The sequence below is a fragment of the Diplotaxodon limnothrissa genome, linkage group LG5 (genome assembly GCF_057381915.1).
Source record: "Diplotaxodon limnothrissa isolate DT_005_m linkage group LG5, D_limnothrissa_male_GT1.1, whole genome shotgun sequence".
NCBI lineage: Eukaryota > Metazoa > Chordata > Actinopteri > Cichliformes > Cichlidae > Diplotaxodon > Diplotaxodon limnothrissa.
Genome location: NC_140600.1, coordinates 36502328 through 36520897, shown reverse-complemented (window position 1 = coordinate 36520897; position 18570 = coordinate 36502328). Strand labels below are relative to the sequence as shown.

Here is an 18570-nt window from a genome sequence, read left to right as displayed (position 1 = left end):
TGTGAACACAGTGAAACAGACCCATGGACAGACAAAACACATAAACTGTTGTGAGCAGTATGTTCTTCAGTCCAACACATACTGTATGCAGCCTTCAGGGACATGCTTGGACTTGGCACAGATCCCACTCCACAAGAGTTTGTTCATTTATCATGCCGGTGACCTTACTAGATTGATAGTGGGGTATTAAAAACTCTTATTTAGTGGGTCAACTGTTTAAGGTATGCACTAAGGTCATGCATCACCACCATAAATGTATTCATTAAACAGTTTTCCACATGGATTTACCCCCCTCATTCAAGTTTTTAATTTTGTACTAACCGTACCGACTGTGGTCATAAATGTAAATGTTTCAACACAAATGCATTTTCCTTTTTTCTTTCTTACATATTTTTCCTGTCATCTTGACCTTGAATGGCTCTGCCACGAAGGTCCGTGAGCAATTCAAGTTTCGACATGCAGCATGAAACCACACTCTGGCACTCTGAGCAAACACTTGAGGTCTAGTCAACAGTCCTCAACAGACTTATTCATTACTGCTGCACACCACTTAAGCGCGAGTGTATGGAGTATGATTATGGCATCAAAGGTTCAGCAGGAACATGCCACATTAAAGCATCTGCTGATGGTGGCAGAGTAGTATAATCATAATGCTGCGCAAAATGGCTCTTGGCTAAATATAGCAGTAGCTGGATGCCAGAGTAAGTGTCTTTCAATAAGACACTAGAGATTTAAAAAGATGGAGGAAAATGACATCAGCTGTGCAAAGGACCGCATTTATGTCTCATTTGATCAGCTAAGCCATTGGCCGTGCCTCTGTAAGCCGTTTTCAACAAATCATCAAAAAATAAAGCTTGCTTATAGGAAACACCGACTTTGCCTTGAACAGGGTAAATCTGGGGCCTTTTGCAACAAACTCAAATCAGAAATATGACAAAAGCACAGAAAGGTCAATGAAAGACTAATTTATTTTGTTTTGCTTTCAAACTCATCCACGCGTAGTTACAGTTGTTCACAGATCCTCCTGTCTTCAGCATACTGTTAAATTTCAGCTGCACACTAAAGATCCTTTGTGTGTCACACATTTAAATAGACAAATACTTAAGATCAAGGTAAAACACAGAATGCAGTCTAAGTAGTCAGAGTTTGGAGTAGGTCTGAATGATGTGTTTGTGTGTTCCCTTGCATAATAACCAGCATGCCCCTTTTTTGCTTTTGTTTTTCATTGTTATACTGATTCCATATAACATTTCTATAAAAATGACCCTTTAAGCATTTTTTTCCCAAACTGAGTCTATCATACTGCAGGTGTAATAAATACCAAACAGGCTTTTAATCACTACACAGTAGTTTAGCTATGTAATGATCTAAAAGGCACTTTTTAAAATTATTATAACATTTTCTTTCACGTAAGGTGGAAAGCTGTCACCGTGATGTCAGGATATCTGAGAAAAAACTGATACCTGAGATTTAAGAAAATTATTTAAGCAAATTTGTGGTTTTTAAAACTTTCTATATTACCTGTATACGTTTTCTATGAATTAAAAACAGGTACATTTGTTTCCTGTTGTTATGTTTCAATAAGATCTTTCAATGTATAGCTCTAATAGAGCATATTTAATTTAATACAAAATAACAACCTTTCACAGAAGAAAACATTAGCTTAATTATACCAATTCAGACAGTCATCAAAATTTTAGTAAAATAAGGAAAAGGAAATTCTGCCCACTCTAAATGCATATCAGCAGGCAGTTGAAGTGACCAACTTGACATGTTTGCCTAATGATAGATCGTGAGGGTTATTGCCCCAAGTTGACCTTACACAGCATATTTATAATTATTTTAATTTTTGTTATTGAAGATGTTAAATTGCCTATGCTGTGTGATTTTAAGTATGATTGCTGACCGCTGATGATCCTATTTACATTTTGATGATGCAGTGGTTACCCCAGAGATGTAGTGCTGAGATATTCAGCCTTAGCGACAATAGTTGAACTGCACAGGCATTGTATACACTGCAGTCCCTCTGAGGTTATAAATCCTGCCTCTGTTTTAGGAGGCCTCAGACGTTTAAATCTGCCCTGCTAGATGTATGTGAGGGTCAATATAGCCCACTGAAATGGCATCTTTTTGATTACACAAAGAAAAAGAATATGTTTTGTTTGCAAATGGGCAGGAGACCCTTTATGTACACATTTTTTCTTCCATACACAGGCAAAACCAAATTTTAATCTTTCTTTTTTTTAATCTGAATTTACTCAGGAGCTCCTCTCACCGAGGCATTCTGGATTATTGAAAAATGCTGGATTTCCCCATGCTAACAAAAGTGAATGACCCTATGAAACTGTTGCAAATGGTATTCACCAAATGTGTTCTTGGAAAAACTGACTATTGGAAGAGTGTGGGAGAGCATCTTAGAAGTAGTATTACTGTGTTGATACAACTTCAGCCAACATACGGTAATCAGTAACAATGCAGCAAGTGGGCAGTAATGCTGAAGACAGGAGAGAAAACACTTTTTGTTCAAGGGTTTGGAGTGATATTGGTGTGTGTGTATGCATTGTGTCTGTGTTAGACGGGGTCAGATCCGAGTCAGCTGGTGCCAAAAACTGGACGGCATGAAGCTTTCCATCTTGTCTGCGAAGAAACCCAGGGGTGCAAAGAGTGTGCTGAAGAACTGAAAGTAAGAAAAGGCAGAATTGACTTCCGGTCAACGGTTTGTGAAATTTCTTCCATTTCAAATTAATATTACTACTTCATAACATATCTTTTTGAATTCCATTTAACATTGGACTTCAAAACTTTAAAAAAAAATGTATTATGTGTTTTTTTATATATACTTTGAGTTACATTCATTTAGAAAAGATTACAAAGTACTGCTGTTACACACAGTGAGAAAAGTACACAGATTTAAATAAAGTAAATAGAAACTACTGTCCTCTAGCTCACCCCTTTTAAAATGGCAACCTAACATAAAAAGAAAAGAAAAGAAAATTATATAAGAATTCTCCACAAGCCTGACTTTTATATGCTGGGATGTACAGTTGACTGCTTAGCTTTTTTTTCTCCCTATAAATCAAGCTGAAGTCATTCAGCGCTGCAAATGCAAAGCACAGCTTACAGTTTGGTGCAGTCAGAGTCAAAGGCGGAACATATTTGTACATTTCCTCAAGAAAGCAGCATCATCCAAGATTGATCATTTTACAAACTGCATTCGTGGAAAGATCACAGATGCATCACTACATTTAAGCAGTTTCTCTATAAACTTTATATTATCCATGATTTATGAGAGACACTTTCGGACAGCAGTATCAACAACAGTCACTCTTACAGCTTCACCATCTTCAAGTGAAAAAATGAAAAAAGTAAATAAACTACAGTATTTATTGCCGCTGGGAAAAGCTGCAGACTTACCCATAAAAAGTAAATAAAAGATTCTTAATAACCTTTGATAGTATGATTTGAGCAATAACAACAAAAGGCAAACGATAATAAAAAGCTACAATCAGAATTTATTATAATATAGAGATAAGACTGCAGAAATAATAACCTCTTTTAAGTATATTTTTTGGTGGCAGCTTTGAACCTTTATTGTTATAGGACAGTAGTGAGAAGACAGAAAGCTGAGGAGAGAGAACAGAGGGAAGGTATGCATTAAATGGCTCAGGGTGGATTCGAACCAGGGCTACTAAATGTACACTGACCACGTCCATCTCTTTATGACCACAGGTTATCCATCTTCCGATGGCTGCTTCCAGCAGCTTAATGCGCTATTTCACAAACCTCAAATCATGTCAAACTTTAATATCACAATGAGGTCTCAGTACTAAAATAGCCTCCACAGTCACCGGATCTCAGTCCAGTAGAGCACCTTTGGGATGTAGCTGAGAATCAGATCACGAATGTGCAGCCAACAAATCTGCAAAAACTGTGAGATCTTATCATCTCATCACGGACCACAATCTCTGAGGAATGTTTCAGGCACCTTGTTGAATCTATGCCACAAAGAATTACGTTATGATGCAATTTAAATGCTAGCTAATAATAATAGTTAGATGTCCTCTGAAATATTACAATATGAGGTCGTGCTAAAAGTGTGTTTGATACACTTAAAATCCAATTAGTAAAAGTGGGCGATCCACAGGTAAGAAAAACACGCGGACTGTCACGACCACCAAAATCCGCCGCGTTTTCCTGCTTTTAAGAGCAGCAGATTCATAGAAATCTGTTTTTCCTCAGAAGGCAGTGAGTACCTCTGTGTTCCTCCCTCATTGGTTTTCATGCACTCTATCTGAACATCTGAACATTACACAAACCAGACTAGCCGGACTGGCTGTAAAAGTCCAATCTGCACCCAATCTTTCCCATAACAAAAGGAACAGAACTAGATGTTCTCAGAGACTCGCTTCAAGACTAAAAGGCCCTAATAAACAGGCTGACCATAAACAAAAGATTAGCCAAAGTAAGAAGTTTGCCAAACTGGCTAAAACACATAACACAACACTTCTATAATACACAAACACAAAATGAAGCAGTGCAAGCATCCATACGTTCTAACCTTTAAGGCTGCATGTTTGCTGTGGCTTTAAACTTGTATTTTTCAGCTCTTCCCACTGATAGCTAAAGTTAGACTATAACTTGTTATCATAAACACTGACTTTACAAGCCTTCGACTCCCATGAGCCTCCAGTGTTGCTGACAGTGATAGAAGGCAGCAATTACCAAAGGAACTTAGAGGTTCGGGTTACCAATAACACCCATTAAAAAATGAGACCCAATGGTCAAAGCTAAAACTGGTCAGCCAATAACCCTGAAATCTGAGTCAAACTCATGATAACATTAAAAATTTCAGTGATAAGAAATCTATAAATTCAAACCAAACGTGTTTGAGATGAAACTGGGAAGTCAAGCAATACCACTTACTGCTTTGGCAAAGACACCCATTAGTTCAGGAAACTGATGTGTGAGCATGGCCAGCATGGCAGTGAAAGAGCAAAGGCCTGCTGTGAAGAGGATGAAGAAGGGAAGCTCTTTCTTTGGGTACACAGACACCTCGTGGAAAGCTGGAGAAAATCGAGACAAAAAGAGAAACAGTATCACAAGCAGGGCAGATGAACTTTTGTTTTAAAGAGACGAGGTTTTGAGTAGATTTAATGTACTTACAGGGCAGTAGTTCCCTATCTGCTGTTTCTGTGCATCCTGGGTACGGGTAAAAGAGGTGACCCTTCTCCAGTGGGTAGGGAATTATTCGGAAAGCTGCAGAATACAGTCGAAGGGGAAAAGCGGGACATTAAATCTGGATGAGTAACACACCACAAACTATGCTTAAGTGCAGCTATTTAAAACACAAATACGGAGCAATTTTCGGTAAACCATTTAAGTTGGATACAAGATACTGACATCCAGATAAAATATAACAATAATATTCTTCTTGTGATGATCTCATCCACTTATAGCAATGCGTATTTGTGGGTGTACTGTGAATACATGACTTATGACACAATGATAAAAAAAAAAAAAAAAAAAAGACAGGGCAGCTGACTAGTAAAGCTTTACACCTGCAAGGCTGTAGGTTCAAAACCAAAAAGAGAAGTAGCTTTTCTAGTATAGTGTTTTCAAAGTACAGGCTAGGTTGGGTGACAGCTTACTAACATGAAAGAAAGCAAATGAGAACCTAAAACATTTATATCTGAAAAAAATAACCATAAAAAGAAAGGTACATACTGCCCTCCCAGGTGCAGTGTAGTAGGTTTAAGGCTCCTTCTGCCCTCTTCCAGTGCTGCAGATGGAAGAAAGCATATGCTACTGCCTCACTGTCACCCCTCTTCAAGATGTGCTCTGGAGGCAGGATCAAGCTCTTCATCTCTAATAAGTACTACAAATAGGAAGTGGAAAAAATACAGGACTTCTGTTCAGTATCTGGTCTTTTTGGTACCTTTATATCTTCATTTCTCATCCTTCACTCAGCTGTACTGTTTAGTTTAAATTTATTGTCATACTGTGATCAGTTGCACAAACAACATGAACTCAAACGAGCACATTGCACATTATGTTTAGTCAGTGATTCAGATTTCCACCTTTTTTTTACATTAGGACTTACTCAGCCATAACGAATGAAAACGCGTTTTTCAAATAGCTTTAAATGCCAAAAAATTGCATAGATTTCTGATCCACAATGTAAGACTGACACTTTTTTTCTTCTATGGGAACTAACTGTACATAGTCACGCTCATAAAAGACCATTCTGAGCAAAAAAAGATCCTGAATTTGTTCAGTTACTGACTTCTTTTAGTATATTTTTGAATAAGAGCAAGAATAATAAAGCAGTTAAAACAATTTCTATTCTGATAGATGGTAAGATAATGACCTGAAATTGAATGACAATTTGACAAATCAGCAGACAACTGTTTACTGAATCACAGTCTGGGTGTTGTCTGAGGAAGGCACTGTGGACATTGGACAACATTTTGGGACTTTCGATGCAGCCGGCACACATGTCTATGACAGCAGACACAGCAGATTTATGACGCACCTTAGATGTAAGCTGATGGTTCTGAGATTGCATTTGGACAAATGGACTATTAACAACATGCAACCAAAGTCTGCTCAAAAGTACAACTACTGGAAACAGAAACCAGGAAAATTAAAGTAAATAAAATCTTATCCAGTGCCCACAAACACTGATGACTGTTTGGGTTTTAAAAAAAAAGATTCCTTGTGGTCCCAAATAACTTCATGCAGCTTCAATGTTGTCATTCATATTTTCTCGTCATTTCTCAATGAGTACTTTTTGCTCTATTGTGCAAATCCCCCAGGCTAACTCCCTGTGGAATGTAATCATATTCTGTACATGTGAGGTATTTATCTAGAACCTTATTTTGCAATTGTTCAAGGTGGAAGGGAAAAGTTTTCCAAAGGTCTCACTCTCTCTATATACATGAGTCAGTGTATGTGTGTTATTGTTACAGTACAGTAACATCATTCCATGAATGTGTAACATGCCCAACTTGCTTCTATTCTCTTGGCCTACTGCATAAGTTTGTCCCAGTGAGTCAGTTGGTTCACTGAGCTGACAAATCCCAGAGTTACAACCTATAGAACTTCCTCTCTCTCACTCTGAAATAGAAGAAATCTAGCTTTTAGAGTACATACATCAATATATTGTGCAGAGCTTTTTCTGGGGGGGCGGGGGGCAATAAATGTTTTTAAAGGTCTATATCCGTCAGCATAGAAGTCCTTAATGTATACCTATTGACGCCGATGAATGTGACAATCTATGCATTTCATGTCTGTGGTGCCCAGTGTGGCAGGGGTCTGTTTTAAACAAAATCCAAGTGCAGTGCTGGGGCCCCCTGGGCTGGATTCCCGAGCGGCCAGCTTTGCAGTGCTTTGGATCTCACACTGACACTTTGGGAAGGTTACCCCACAGCTAATCCTGTCTAATCCCTTCCATGGTCACAGGTTCAGTCATCCATCCATCCATCTAGCCAGTCAGACCATGCAGCTTCACCATCCCTGACCCTGTCCCCTACCCCCATCCCCATAATCACTTACTACCAAGGCTCATCATTGTCTTTCTCCAATTTGTCTTTACATATGTTCAAGGCCCTATAACTGCTACCTGTGTCACCCATTTTTCCTACTGCCTGTAGCTGCACATCATTTTCTCTCTTTCTCAGTTGACATGTAGATTCTTACATTTTTCATCACGTTATTTTTAGACACCTATACATAGCTGTACAAAAAAACTTGCAAATTTACACCTATGTTACCTCTGTCCTTCTCATCTCTCATACCTCTCAGCTTCACGGATAAAGGCTCAATTAAGCAGGTTACCATCATAAAGCAACACTTAAGTAATCATCTGTATTTCACAGGATTTTAGTGGACTGTACTGTCTTGCAGTTTTTCTCTGTCCATCCTGACATTTTCTCTAACAGCAATCGGCAGCCAAGAGACAACCAGAAGGTGCTTGTTTGCCCTTCTCACTTATCCTGTCTGACTTACTTACATCAGCTCTACTCGGTTCAGCCAAGGCACTTGACTGTCTTCATCTTCTTCCTTCCTTTATTCTCAGCACAAACATTTCACCATGCTCTATTCCCTCTCAGAGGAGAGGCAGCTAGCCAGCTCGACCACCACAGACAAAACCTATCACTGGTTTATTGTGGTGGATTATAAAACCTCCCTAACTGCTATAATAATTCACATTAATTTTATGCAACACAACAAAGGATAGCATAAAATAGAAGAAAGAACTTAGTGAGTATGGAAGCAAGCTTTAATTCAGACCATTTATCAGCAAGAAAGCCAAGTCGTTCATTCAGTAAAACAGGTTGTTTTTTCGATTATTATTATTTCCTGTATTTCAATATATTTGAACTTAAAACATCAGCTGATTTTATAAAAAATCAGACACTAAGAACCCTATAAAATATACAGGGATATTATACTTAAAATGTATTAATTGAGGACAGGCATTCAATTTTCTTTAGGTGTAGGTGGCATCAATAATCCTAAAGGTGAACTTTTAAGGAAAAGCAGCTCATGCAGCAATACAATGACATAAGCATAGATGTTCTTCTACAAAAGAACAGTAAAGAAGAACAAAGGTGGGGTTTTAGAAGAGTTAAGTCAAAATCCTGACTAATAATCGTGATGGAAGGATCTAAAGCAAGCAGTTCATGTAAGAAACACCACCAACATCCCACAGTACCTCGTAATGTTGCTATAGTAAAGATTCACAAACTTTTAACGATCCTGTTCCTTGTAAATATTTCTGTCTAATTTTTTAACTGGGTTAACCGCAAGTATTTTTAGGTATTCCGAGAAAATGTGATGATATTTTGGTCGATATTCATTCAGAAATTAGGACAATTCTAAAGGATTCACAAACTTTCAAGCACCACTGTATCTATACATATTTTTTAGTAAAACCTGAATATTTTTGCATGCATTTTTATCTCTGTTGTTAATAATGAGTGGACAGTACATGGCACACATATATCTGGGTGTTTCTATGTTTTAAGACTAACCATTTAGAGTGGCTGGCTGCTCAGCTGTCCTTCCTTGCATGCCATGGCATTAGAACTGGTGACACCTCAGTCACACCCCCACCTCCCTGTTCTGCAGCCTTCCTCTGCACTCCCTGTCGCCTCTTTGATGAAGGGATTGAATTTCATGTGTTCTCCTTTCATCCCTGGGCAGTCATAAGCTCAGAGCATAACTCATAAGCTTCCTTTTGATTCTAATCTGCGGCACTTTGCCGCACACAATGAAGCACAGAGGCAACATTGCCATCAACCCTGTAGTTGTTTATAATTTTTGTTTTTTAAAAAATGTAAAATATATAATTTTAACAAACATTGACACTAGCTACTTCATCTTGTGCCACAGGTAAGGGAACTTATATTTGTCCCCAAGTGGGCGAAACTTAAGCCACAGTCCAATTCCTGTAACTACCCCATTTTTGTCATCTGGATGAACCCTCGTCCATCTTAATTCAGAACAAACTCAAATGCTCCTATTCAGTCTCAATTTACAAACCAAACAGCCAATTTCAGTGATACACTAAGAAAAAAACTCTGGTTTTCTGAGCCTTGACAGGCAATCTAGAGGAGAGAATGTCATTGAGAATTGGGTGAGATAAAAAACTGCCATTTAAAGTGGGGTAAACTAGCAAAGTAAATAGGCCTGGGTCGCTTTGAGCGCTTCAGATTGAATGCATGTTAGCAAAAATGGTAGTAAAAATAAATGTAAAGCAGATTTAGCAAGCAGGGACATTTGATCAGTTATCCAAGCATCTGGGAAACTGTCAGTTTCTTAACCACTGGCTGCTAGAGAGGATAACTGGAATGGACAGGCAGATGTAGAAATGAGTGGAGGATAAATAGAAGAGGACAAGAAGATGAGGAGGAGAAGAAAATAGAAGGGAGCAAAAGAGAAGAGGAGGAAATTAGATGGATGAAGAGCTGGTGAGGAGAAGGGGCTGAGCGAGAGCACTGAACCAGCTGTGCAAATGAAGTGTGTGTGTGTGTCTGTATATGTAGATTTTTGTGTGTGCATAGCCTTTTAAGCAGTCTGAATGAACTCATGTGATGTAGCCTGGTATTATATTCATATATAATCTGCTTGGCATGCTTGATAACACACTCGCCACTTAATGCTTGGCCCAACAATGCTCCTTCAGTATTCCAAATCTGTGTGTGTACACCACAGGCTACTGCACTGTTTTTATTGTTTGACTGTACGGATGGTAACGACAGTCTGACTAAAGTCAGTTTGGACAGAAATGAAAGCATGATCATAACGTTTGGCACATCTTCTCATTATACAGAGAATAAATCCAAAGGACTGCAATGGTGGTGATCTCATCTATCAACCTAGGATGATGATCTTTTGGCTGCAGTGAGAAATACTAAAGTATGCTATATCAAGACCTACACAAATATATTTTAAGTCCTCAAAGCACAAGTTGTTATACTATACTTACTTAATTCTTCACCTACTGCCATTAATTGTTTTCCAGTGCTCTGGAAAAAAGAATTTATGGCTAGCACCCTTAATCAATTGTAGCCTCACAAAGTCACAAGCATGACTGTAAACTATGAATTAGTTTGGTTTGTTGCTACTACTTGAGGTTTAACACATCACTCAGCTGCTGGAGGCTTATGATGTATCCTGTGCTCACCTCAGGTGTTGCTGTTAGATTTTTTTTTTCTTATGTAGGAAGAAATTGGTTACTTATTCTTTTGCTCAATGATTTCTCTAAACTTTGGATCACAACAGCCAAAGCCCCTCTACTCTGCTTGCACCGGTTGAATGCAATACTATCTGTTCTGGAGTCTTTACAGTAACAAAAACATACTCCCCTTCTCTTATCAAGCCAACTATAATGCATCTTCTGTGGTCTCATGCTTTAGTTTATTGCTTCTTTTTTTAGTGCGTTTAATGTTGTCTGAAGTTTATCTGAAATGTGTAGATGCTTTGGTAGGACTAAAACATTAGATGTAATGTGGAAAGATCATAAAAAAAACATTAAATCTGTACTGAAACCAATTACTATAAAAAAAGAGAAATGACTCTGATAACCATAAAACCACTTTCAGTTCAAATGGGCAGATGTTGATTGTTTTGAGACTTTGTCTTTGAAACAGTTCAGAAATTTTCATCAGCTGATGGAAACACGATGGTGTGATCTGGCCTGTATAGTTCTTGTATTAGAAACTTTGCCAAAGCAACAGTAGTCCTACAGCTGAGGAAACTAAACTCAGATGTTCTTTTTTTTTTAAGCCTCATGCACCAAATCTGCTTTTGGTGACAACAAGCCCGCCCATTTAAAGAGGCCAAAGGAGTCGCAGGTGCACTCATCTCTTAGACATGCCAGACAACACAAAGCAACACCCCCTCCTTCCCTACTGTTGCATTTCCATACCCAGTGCTCTGCTATGAGAGCACTGAGTATGCACCAGATTCCACAGTCAAATGCTGAAAGACGAGCTGTCCAATAATCCTCCATGAAAGGTGTGTTAAAATTTCATAATGTCATTTAGCCATTCACCTAAATTCAAAGAAGTCATTTTGACAAAGTTGGCAGTGTGACATTCAGACTGTCTGTTTGGCTCAAACAAGGGATGAGGGGATAAGGGAACATGAGAGGATAAGAAACAGGATGAGGGTATGTGATGAGAGGAAAGAGGACGGCTGCCTCTGGGCAGAATGGGAAGGGAGCAGTTGGAGAGATATTGAAGATGAGGGCCCTCACTTTAAAATCAAAGGCTGGATCAAAGTGCTGGCTGATGTTTCCCCCTCCATGCATGCAAACACACAGCTTCTCTTTCTCTCTCTCAGAATAGGAGTCTGTGAAATGAAATAACACCACACTACAAAGGCTGAACTGGGACAAAACTCTGCTGCATCTGGTTGTGTATCAATCTGTGCGCATATGGACGTGTGACATCTAAACCTGTGGGAACTGATGTGAAAAGAGATATGCAGCTAGAGTCCCATATTCTCCTGGTCCAGCTGTAGACAGAGCTGTGATAATATGACCAACTGATCACCAAGTTAAAAAATATTCAGTGCACTAAAACACTGGTAAAAACAATATAGACTTGATACCAAAAATAGTGTTCTGACTTAAGAAAATGAAATATGCTGATCAAATTTGTATACGTTGTATAATAACTACAACAATAATAAAGATATATAAATATTAATATAATAACAATCAAAGTGAATTGCATACTGTAGAAGAATTTTAAATGTGGATAAAATCCACGATCTAGAGATGACACTACCAGTGAGAAAATAACCTTTACTGACATCTCCTGGTGAGCCAGCAGCACAGAACGAATGGAATGAAAGCTGCTGTAGTTGCACCACCTATTACAGTCAAAATAACTCACTTGTGATTGACTGACTGTTTACTTTACTGTCTGCTTTTCCTGTTTGCCCTGAATGGGACCTTTACGAATGGCAGCCATGTGAGTATTGCGTGATTAGACCAGATAGAGGCAGTAATATTTAAAGTAACGTCAAGCTAAATTTCTGCCTTTTGTTTGTATGCCTCCCCTTACAGGTAAAGTTGCAGTTTACGTCCATGTCTGTGCAGACTCATGTAAGATATGAACTCAAGACTCTGAAATAATTTAATATCTGGGCAACAAACACTAGTATCACAAACTGAGTATCCATTCAATTGTGAAATCTGGTCAGAATTTCCTCTTTAGTTCATTAGCTGAAAAAGCTGTTTTTTCAGAATATTAAGGTGTCACAGTGAAGCTGTCCTTTGACCTTTTGCCTCTAAAATGCCAGTTTTTCATCATTTTCATCTACATAAGGCAATGGTGAAATTTTGCAATAGAAAGTGACCAAAAAACATTTTTTGTGAGGTTAGAGTGACTTTTGACTTTCATCACCTCTTACTTAATACTCATACTTCCAATTCCAAACGATGTTGTGTCCAGTAAAACGTGATGGATAAACAGAACTATCCATCCAATAAAAAAAGAAGAAAAAAAAAACAATCCACCAAACCACTTGTGGCACACGGATGAAGGGCGTGAACTGACAGTGTTACAATGACACAAGACCGTTTGTTCAAAAACAAACGTTTTCTCAGTGTAAAGACGCTTATTATTATTTTAACAGTACATCTCAGTTTTTATATATGATAAGAAATGTTGCTGTAGTACAGAGAACTCCATCAGCACCAAAAATGTCTAAAATTACAATATTTAACATACCCCCCTCAACCCGATCCAAAGAAATTTCCATAGTAGATAGTGAAAGAGAGTTGAGAAAAAAAAAACATACAAGAAATGTTTTGTTTTCGGTGTTATTGTTTATCTAATTAGGGTGGCGATCTTTACCAGTAGAAAAGCTGTAAAACCAATGAAAATACAGTGAAAAGTGGGCACCACTTTATCTCAGGAGGTGAGCAGGCGACCACATGCCGCACGGCAGCGGCCCAGGTTTGAGTCGTACCTGCGACCCTTTGCTGAGTGTCTTCCCCCTCTCTTTCTACCCAAATTCCTGTCCTGTCTAAACTATCCAATAAAAGCCGGAAATGTAAAACAAATGCAAATAAACCCCAAAACAGTTAAAAATGCAAAATCTATGCACTCCTTCAGATTTTCCAAAGCCGTCCAGTGGGTTGGAATGGAGTCTCTGGTGGGGCAATTCTGGCCCCGGGCTTTGTGTTTGACAGCCTGGTTTAAAGATCATCTGGTCACTAATGTATGTTTTCATTCAGGATGAAGACCTATGTTTGCTGTCAGATAAATGACTGACCTTTGGCACGTGGGGATTGAACTCAACGGCTCTGTGTATGGCCTCCACAGCATTCATCTCTGCTGTGCTTAGCCCCCGCCTGGATGCTGCCTCTGGTGAAAACCTAAGAAATCACATCTCACATTCGTGACAAAGTTAGGGCAATCACATACAACAACTGAAGCTAACAGAAAAAATAACTTACTTATCTGAGACAGCCCGTGCTTTCAGCAGCGCAGATGTATAGCATATAGTAGCGGATTTTGGCAAACTGATATCTAAAGTAGAAGCAGAAGTTGTGTTTATGTGACTGGGCATGCAACTCAAATGACTGACCTACTTTGTGCAAAATCATGGTATGTTGATATTCAAAAGTAATTAAATATTTGTTGAGTTTAGTCTTACCGTCATATTTTGCAAGGACTGCTTGCACATCAGCATATGCCTGAAGCTCTAGAAGAGCCTCAAGGAGGTTTTCGTGTATATTTAACATTCCCAACAATGGGAACTCCTTCATTAACTGTACAGAGATAAAACATATTAAGGTTCAGTTTTAGGTACAGTAAACATGTCGACTTAGTAACATACTTTCTGTGACAAAACAATAAAGCAGTAAACATGTTTAAAGGTGATACTCACATCTCTCATCATTTTTACTGCTTCTTTAATTCGCCCCAACTTGCGTGCACACATTGCCAATCTGCGTTTAATATATACTAGTAGGTTGATATCTTTTCCTGCTGTATTGCAAAGAGAAAATATTTCACTGCAAAGCAAAATAACCATGAGTTTAAAAAACAAAACAAATTAAAACTGTATTGTATATGAATATCACGCTACATTTTGTGGTCCAATGTAGAGCACTCATGTTATCTTGGAGCTGTAATTCTTCCATCATGAGAGGGAGTGTAAAACAAATAATACACTTTGCTGTATTATATCTATCTGTGGCATATTGAGAGGTCCACACTGAAGTACTAAACTGCACAATGTGGGTAAGGGCATGCAGCACAAGCAGGATAAATATACAGTGTTGAGTTACTCTTCATCTACTGAGCTTTCTTTGTACTACTATGCCCTAGAGTACTTTATTGTAGTGCATTAAAAACCATCCTTACCAATACTTAGAGCTTTTTTAAAAAGGCGTTCGGCTTCTGTGATAGTTGTTGCTTCTTCCTCTGCTAGAAGCACATAGGCTGCAGCACATCTACACAAATGTACACAAGAAATTAATGTATTTATAAATAGCAATCCAAGCTGTTTTTTATAGTGCACAAGAAAATATTTATATTTACTCACAAATAAAAAATAAGAGATGATGTCATAACAAAGACAAAACTTGAGAATGGTAGCACCCTTAAAGACGCTAATATACTGTATATAAACATTATCATTGAAATATATTAATGCATTTAAACAAAAGTCAGCACAATAAAGACTCTTCAAAGATTATTTAATTATTACAAGTACCATACAAAGCTGTCTGAATTTACTTGTACTCTAAACTCTAAGTTCTCTAAATCTAAGATTCTAAACAGCAGCACCAACCTCAACCTCTTTTTCTCATTAATGTGATGGCAATATAACTGTAATACAGTCTCACTTTAATGAAGCCTAACACTGAGCATCTTGAGGTGCAAGGCGTCTAGAAATATGTATGGAGAGGTTCACTGTGTATGAGTAGAACTCACTGGTGGTTGATCTCTATGGCCTGATAAGCTGCTCTGATCCTGGCTTGAGGATTTCTCTCTCTCCAGGCCTTCTGCATCACTGTAAGAAGATGATCATCTAGGCTTACTGCAATATAGATGTGAGTTTATGGTACTGGTATACAAACCCGTAGTGCTTCACATCATAAAAAAAGGAATTTCTGGCATGTATTGCATGTATGCATTGATTGCATAGATTTGAGCAATTTGCCTCATCTTTGTATAACTCACCAGCATCCTCTGGCCTTAACTGCTGAGTGTCTCCTGTGAAGAAGGTCTGATGATCTTGAGCAGATAGGTTCATATCATAATATGTTAAGGGTTCCTTCCCAGTCACCCAGGTGTACCTGTGGTACACAGAGTAAAAATAATAGCTTCCATTTTATGGTTCAGTGAATCAAATGAAAAAAATAATACTTCTGCACTAAAGACAAAAAGTAGGTTTAAATCGTTACAAATCTTTAGAAAAATTCAGATATTATGAATTACTCATTTTAAAAGGTTATTTAACAGAAAAAAATAATGTTCATATACATAGCAGCAGGCACTGGTTCGTGAAAGCCGCCATGTTGCCTCCTTGTCTTGAATACAGTGGCTAACATGGACATTGCCATTGTTCCTGATAAGTTTCATATATTTAGCCAAAGATTGGCCAGTATCAAGATAGTGCAGTATATCTTATAACATTCTTTTGATCTAAAAATCACAAATAGCTCTTTCAAACTATAAATGTCCATTTAATATTTGTATATTTTTCTCCTCCTCCACCACTGCTCCATCAATTAAGCTGACTGCAATCTGCAATCTACTGACATCAAGTGGTGAGATTTTACACACTTAACCTTTATGAAATTTAAATGTGTTTGAACCACATAATTATCTGAATAAAATCTTAAACAAACACATACCTGTTATATTCAGCTCCTCTAAAAAGATTCAAAGGATTTCGCCAGACCTTGCATTCTACAAACAGAGGTTGTTGTTACTGTTTACATAAATATGAATAATAATGCTATGATCGGCTGCATCATGTATATTTTTTTTTACCAGAAACACTGGGCCTAGGCTCTGCATCTCCATTAACTGATGAGAACAGACCAGTTGTGGAGCTGCTTTCCACTCCACCAAGCAAAGGACGCAGGTGGCTCACCGATACTTGTTCAATAAACGAAGTCCCATATTTACGAAAATACCACCATTCAAATATCTGTAATAAAAACATAAACGGTTAATATGCTTTTATTAATATGTGCCATTATACAGCCTGAACATTTGTATTGGTATTTGTCGCTGATTTTGTGCTAAATGAATCTTTAAATTGAGAGTGATGAAGAGCTAAAACACTTAAAAAGCTAAAAACAATAATAATAATAATTAAAGGGTTTATGATGATTTTTTTTGGTTCCTTCTGAACATAAGAAGGAATGAAAAATTATATATATATATTTTTTAAAACATCTGAAAAGAATTATTGCTATCTGCATCATATAGCATAATGCACTCTAAACCAAAACCTACGTTACAACTGAATGTATTAAAATGTGTTACGGTTAAAACGTAATTTATGGTGATAAAGAAATTAACTCACAAGGATGAGTCCAGAGATAAGAGAGGAGGTTCCAGTGAGAGCCACGTAAAATTTGGGTGTCAGTGTGTTTAAAAACACTGAAGCTGAAAGAAGAAAATAAAGGAGACACTTACGCCCAACAGTAGTTTTAATAAAAACCTTGAAAATATTCAACTTCGATGGTCTTTACCAGGTGACATTTAGCTCACAGTAGCAAACTTGGTAACACAAATCATCAACTACTTAATTTCGACTGCATTCAGTGTGATCTACGGTAGGAGAAAATGCAAAATGTGTCTGCCAATTAATATCTAAATAGAAGCTTTACTTTTAACCAGACAGTCGCCACTGTTCGTGTCTCGATAACTCAGACAGCGAGCTGTCAAACCACAGCTTTCGCTAAAGCTATACACCCGTAGGCTAACAATAGCTAGCTAGCATCTGCCTTAATTCACCTGAGGTAAGAGTTTCCTGAAGTTTCAGCGGACTCCACAGGACGTATATCATTATCAGCACCATCCCGAACCAAAGGAAGCACACATAAGTCCATGACCAAGAGAGCCAAGACTTCAGTTTCTCTGTGAATCCGGGAGACTGGGGATTACTGCCAGTGCTGTCCTCCATGTTTCTCCGGATGTCTGTAAACAGAGGAGTCACGTGACTACGGAGCACCAAGACTTCTACTTCGAAATCGTTGCAAGAAAAATGTTTCCCGAGGCTACAGAAAAACGTGTATGTATTTTTTTCCACACATATACACGCTATTTACTCCTCATCTAAACCAAAGAAACTATTATCACTATTAGAACGTATACTTTGCATACAAACGTCTTGCGACTGAATTTATTAATACTTACTATAAACAGCTTTATATTTTAAATACCAAAATACTGAAACTATTAATAAGCACTTCAAGAGCGCAAAACTCACCTCAGCTCACTCTGGCCAGTATTTAACTGTTAGAGAAAAGTGTTGTATTTTGTATATATTCATTAAAAAAAATTTTTTGTTCTTTTTAAACGTACTCGAAGAAGTCTATAGTGCAGTAAAAATCAGATAAGGGTAGCATGACATATGTGTACTTTGATTACACAAACATTATGTAGGAGCAGGTGGTATTGATTTGTAAATAACTGGATACAAATATTTTCAGCTTTTGAAAAAAAAATTTTTTTATCTTGTCTTGTCTGGCAGCGTTAGCAAACAGAATTATGATCTGAATGCACTCGCAATTCTCATAATCGTAATTCTGATTGCAAAAGCTACTACAGTATATTTTTAACTAACTATGCACAGAAAGCAATGTGATTAGTAATGCAATATTTAGAATCTCCAAATATCATTACCTATGTGGTCAATACAGTCAATAGCAGTAAGAAACATAGTTTTATCACTTTCAGATCAATCAATTAATCTTGAAGGGAAGGTCAGAGGTCAAACGTTAATACAGCTTATGAGTTCTGTATGTGGGCAATGCACACCACACTTCCAAAAAAATCATAGTTATAAGGCTTTATAGTT

General features: G+C 37.7%; 1 protein-coding gene across 2 annotated transcripts; it reads right to left on the bottom strand.

Moving 5' to 3' along the window:
- Window positions 1-1695: 1695 nt before the first annotated feature.
- On the bottom strand, window positions 1696-17674 carry LOC146632769 (suppressor of tumorigenicity 7 protein-like). 2 transcript variants are annotated; one of them, XM_085354673.1, is made up of 15 exons: window positions 17505-17674; window positions 17071-17153; window positions 16530-16689; window positions 16391-16445; window positions 15714-15829; window positions 15465-15570; window positions 14892-14980; window positions 14413-14513; window positions 14179-14293; window positions 13979-14051; window positions 13795-13897; window positions 5725-5875; window positions 5164-5256; window positions 4924-5063; window positions 1696-2677 (listed from the first exon to the last, which is right to left on the bottom strand). In XM_085354673.1, the coding sequence occupies exons 1-15, from the start codon at window positions 17671-17673 to the stop codon at window positions 2582-2584; spliced, it is 1650 nt and encodes a 549-aa protein (XP_085210799.1). In that variant the 5' UTR covers window position 17674; the 3' UTR covers window positions 1696-2581. The 2 variants fall into 2 exon arrangements, with proteins under 2 accessions (XP_085210799.1, XP_085210801.1); XM_085354675.1 differs by having other exon boundaries at window positions 15465-15543.
- Window positions 17675-18570: the final 896 nt, after the last annotated feature.

Excerpts from the sequence above, each read along its gene's own strand:
- LOC146632769 (XM_085354673.1), bottom strand. The coding sequence starts at position 17,673 with ATGGAGGACAGCACTGGCAGTAATCCCCAGTCTCCCGGATTCACAGAG. Across the intron at positions 17,154-17,504 it reads TCAGGAAACTCTTACCTCAG|CTTCAGTGTTTTTAAACACA; the intron begins GTGAATTAAGGC and ends TTCTTCTTTCAG. Across the intron at positions 16,446-16,529 it reads GCCTAGGCCCAGTGTTTCTG|AATGCAAGGTCTGGCGAAAT; the intron begins GTAAAAAAAAAT and ends CTCTGTTTGTAG.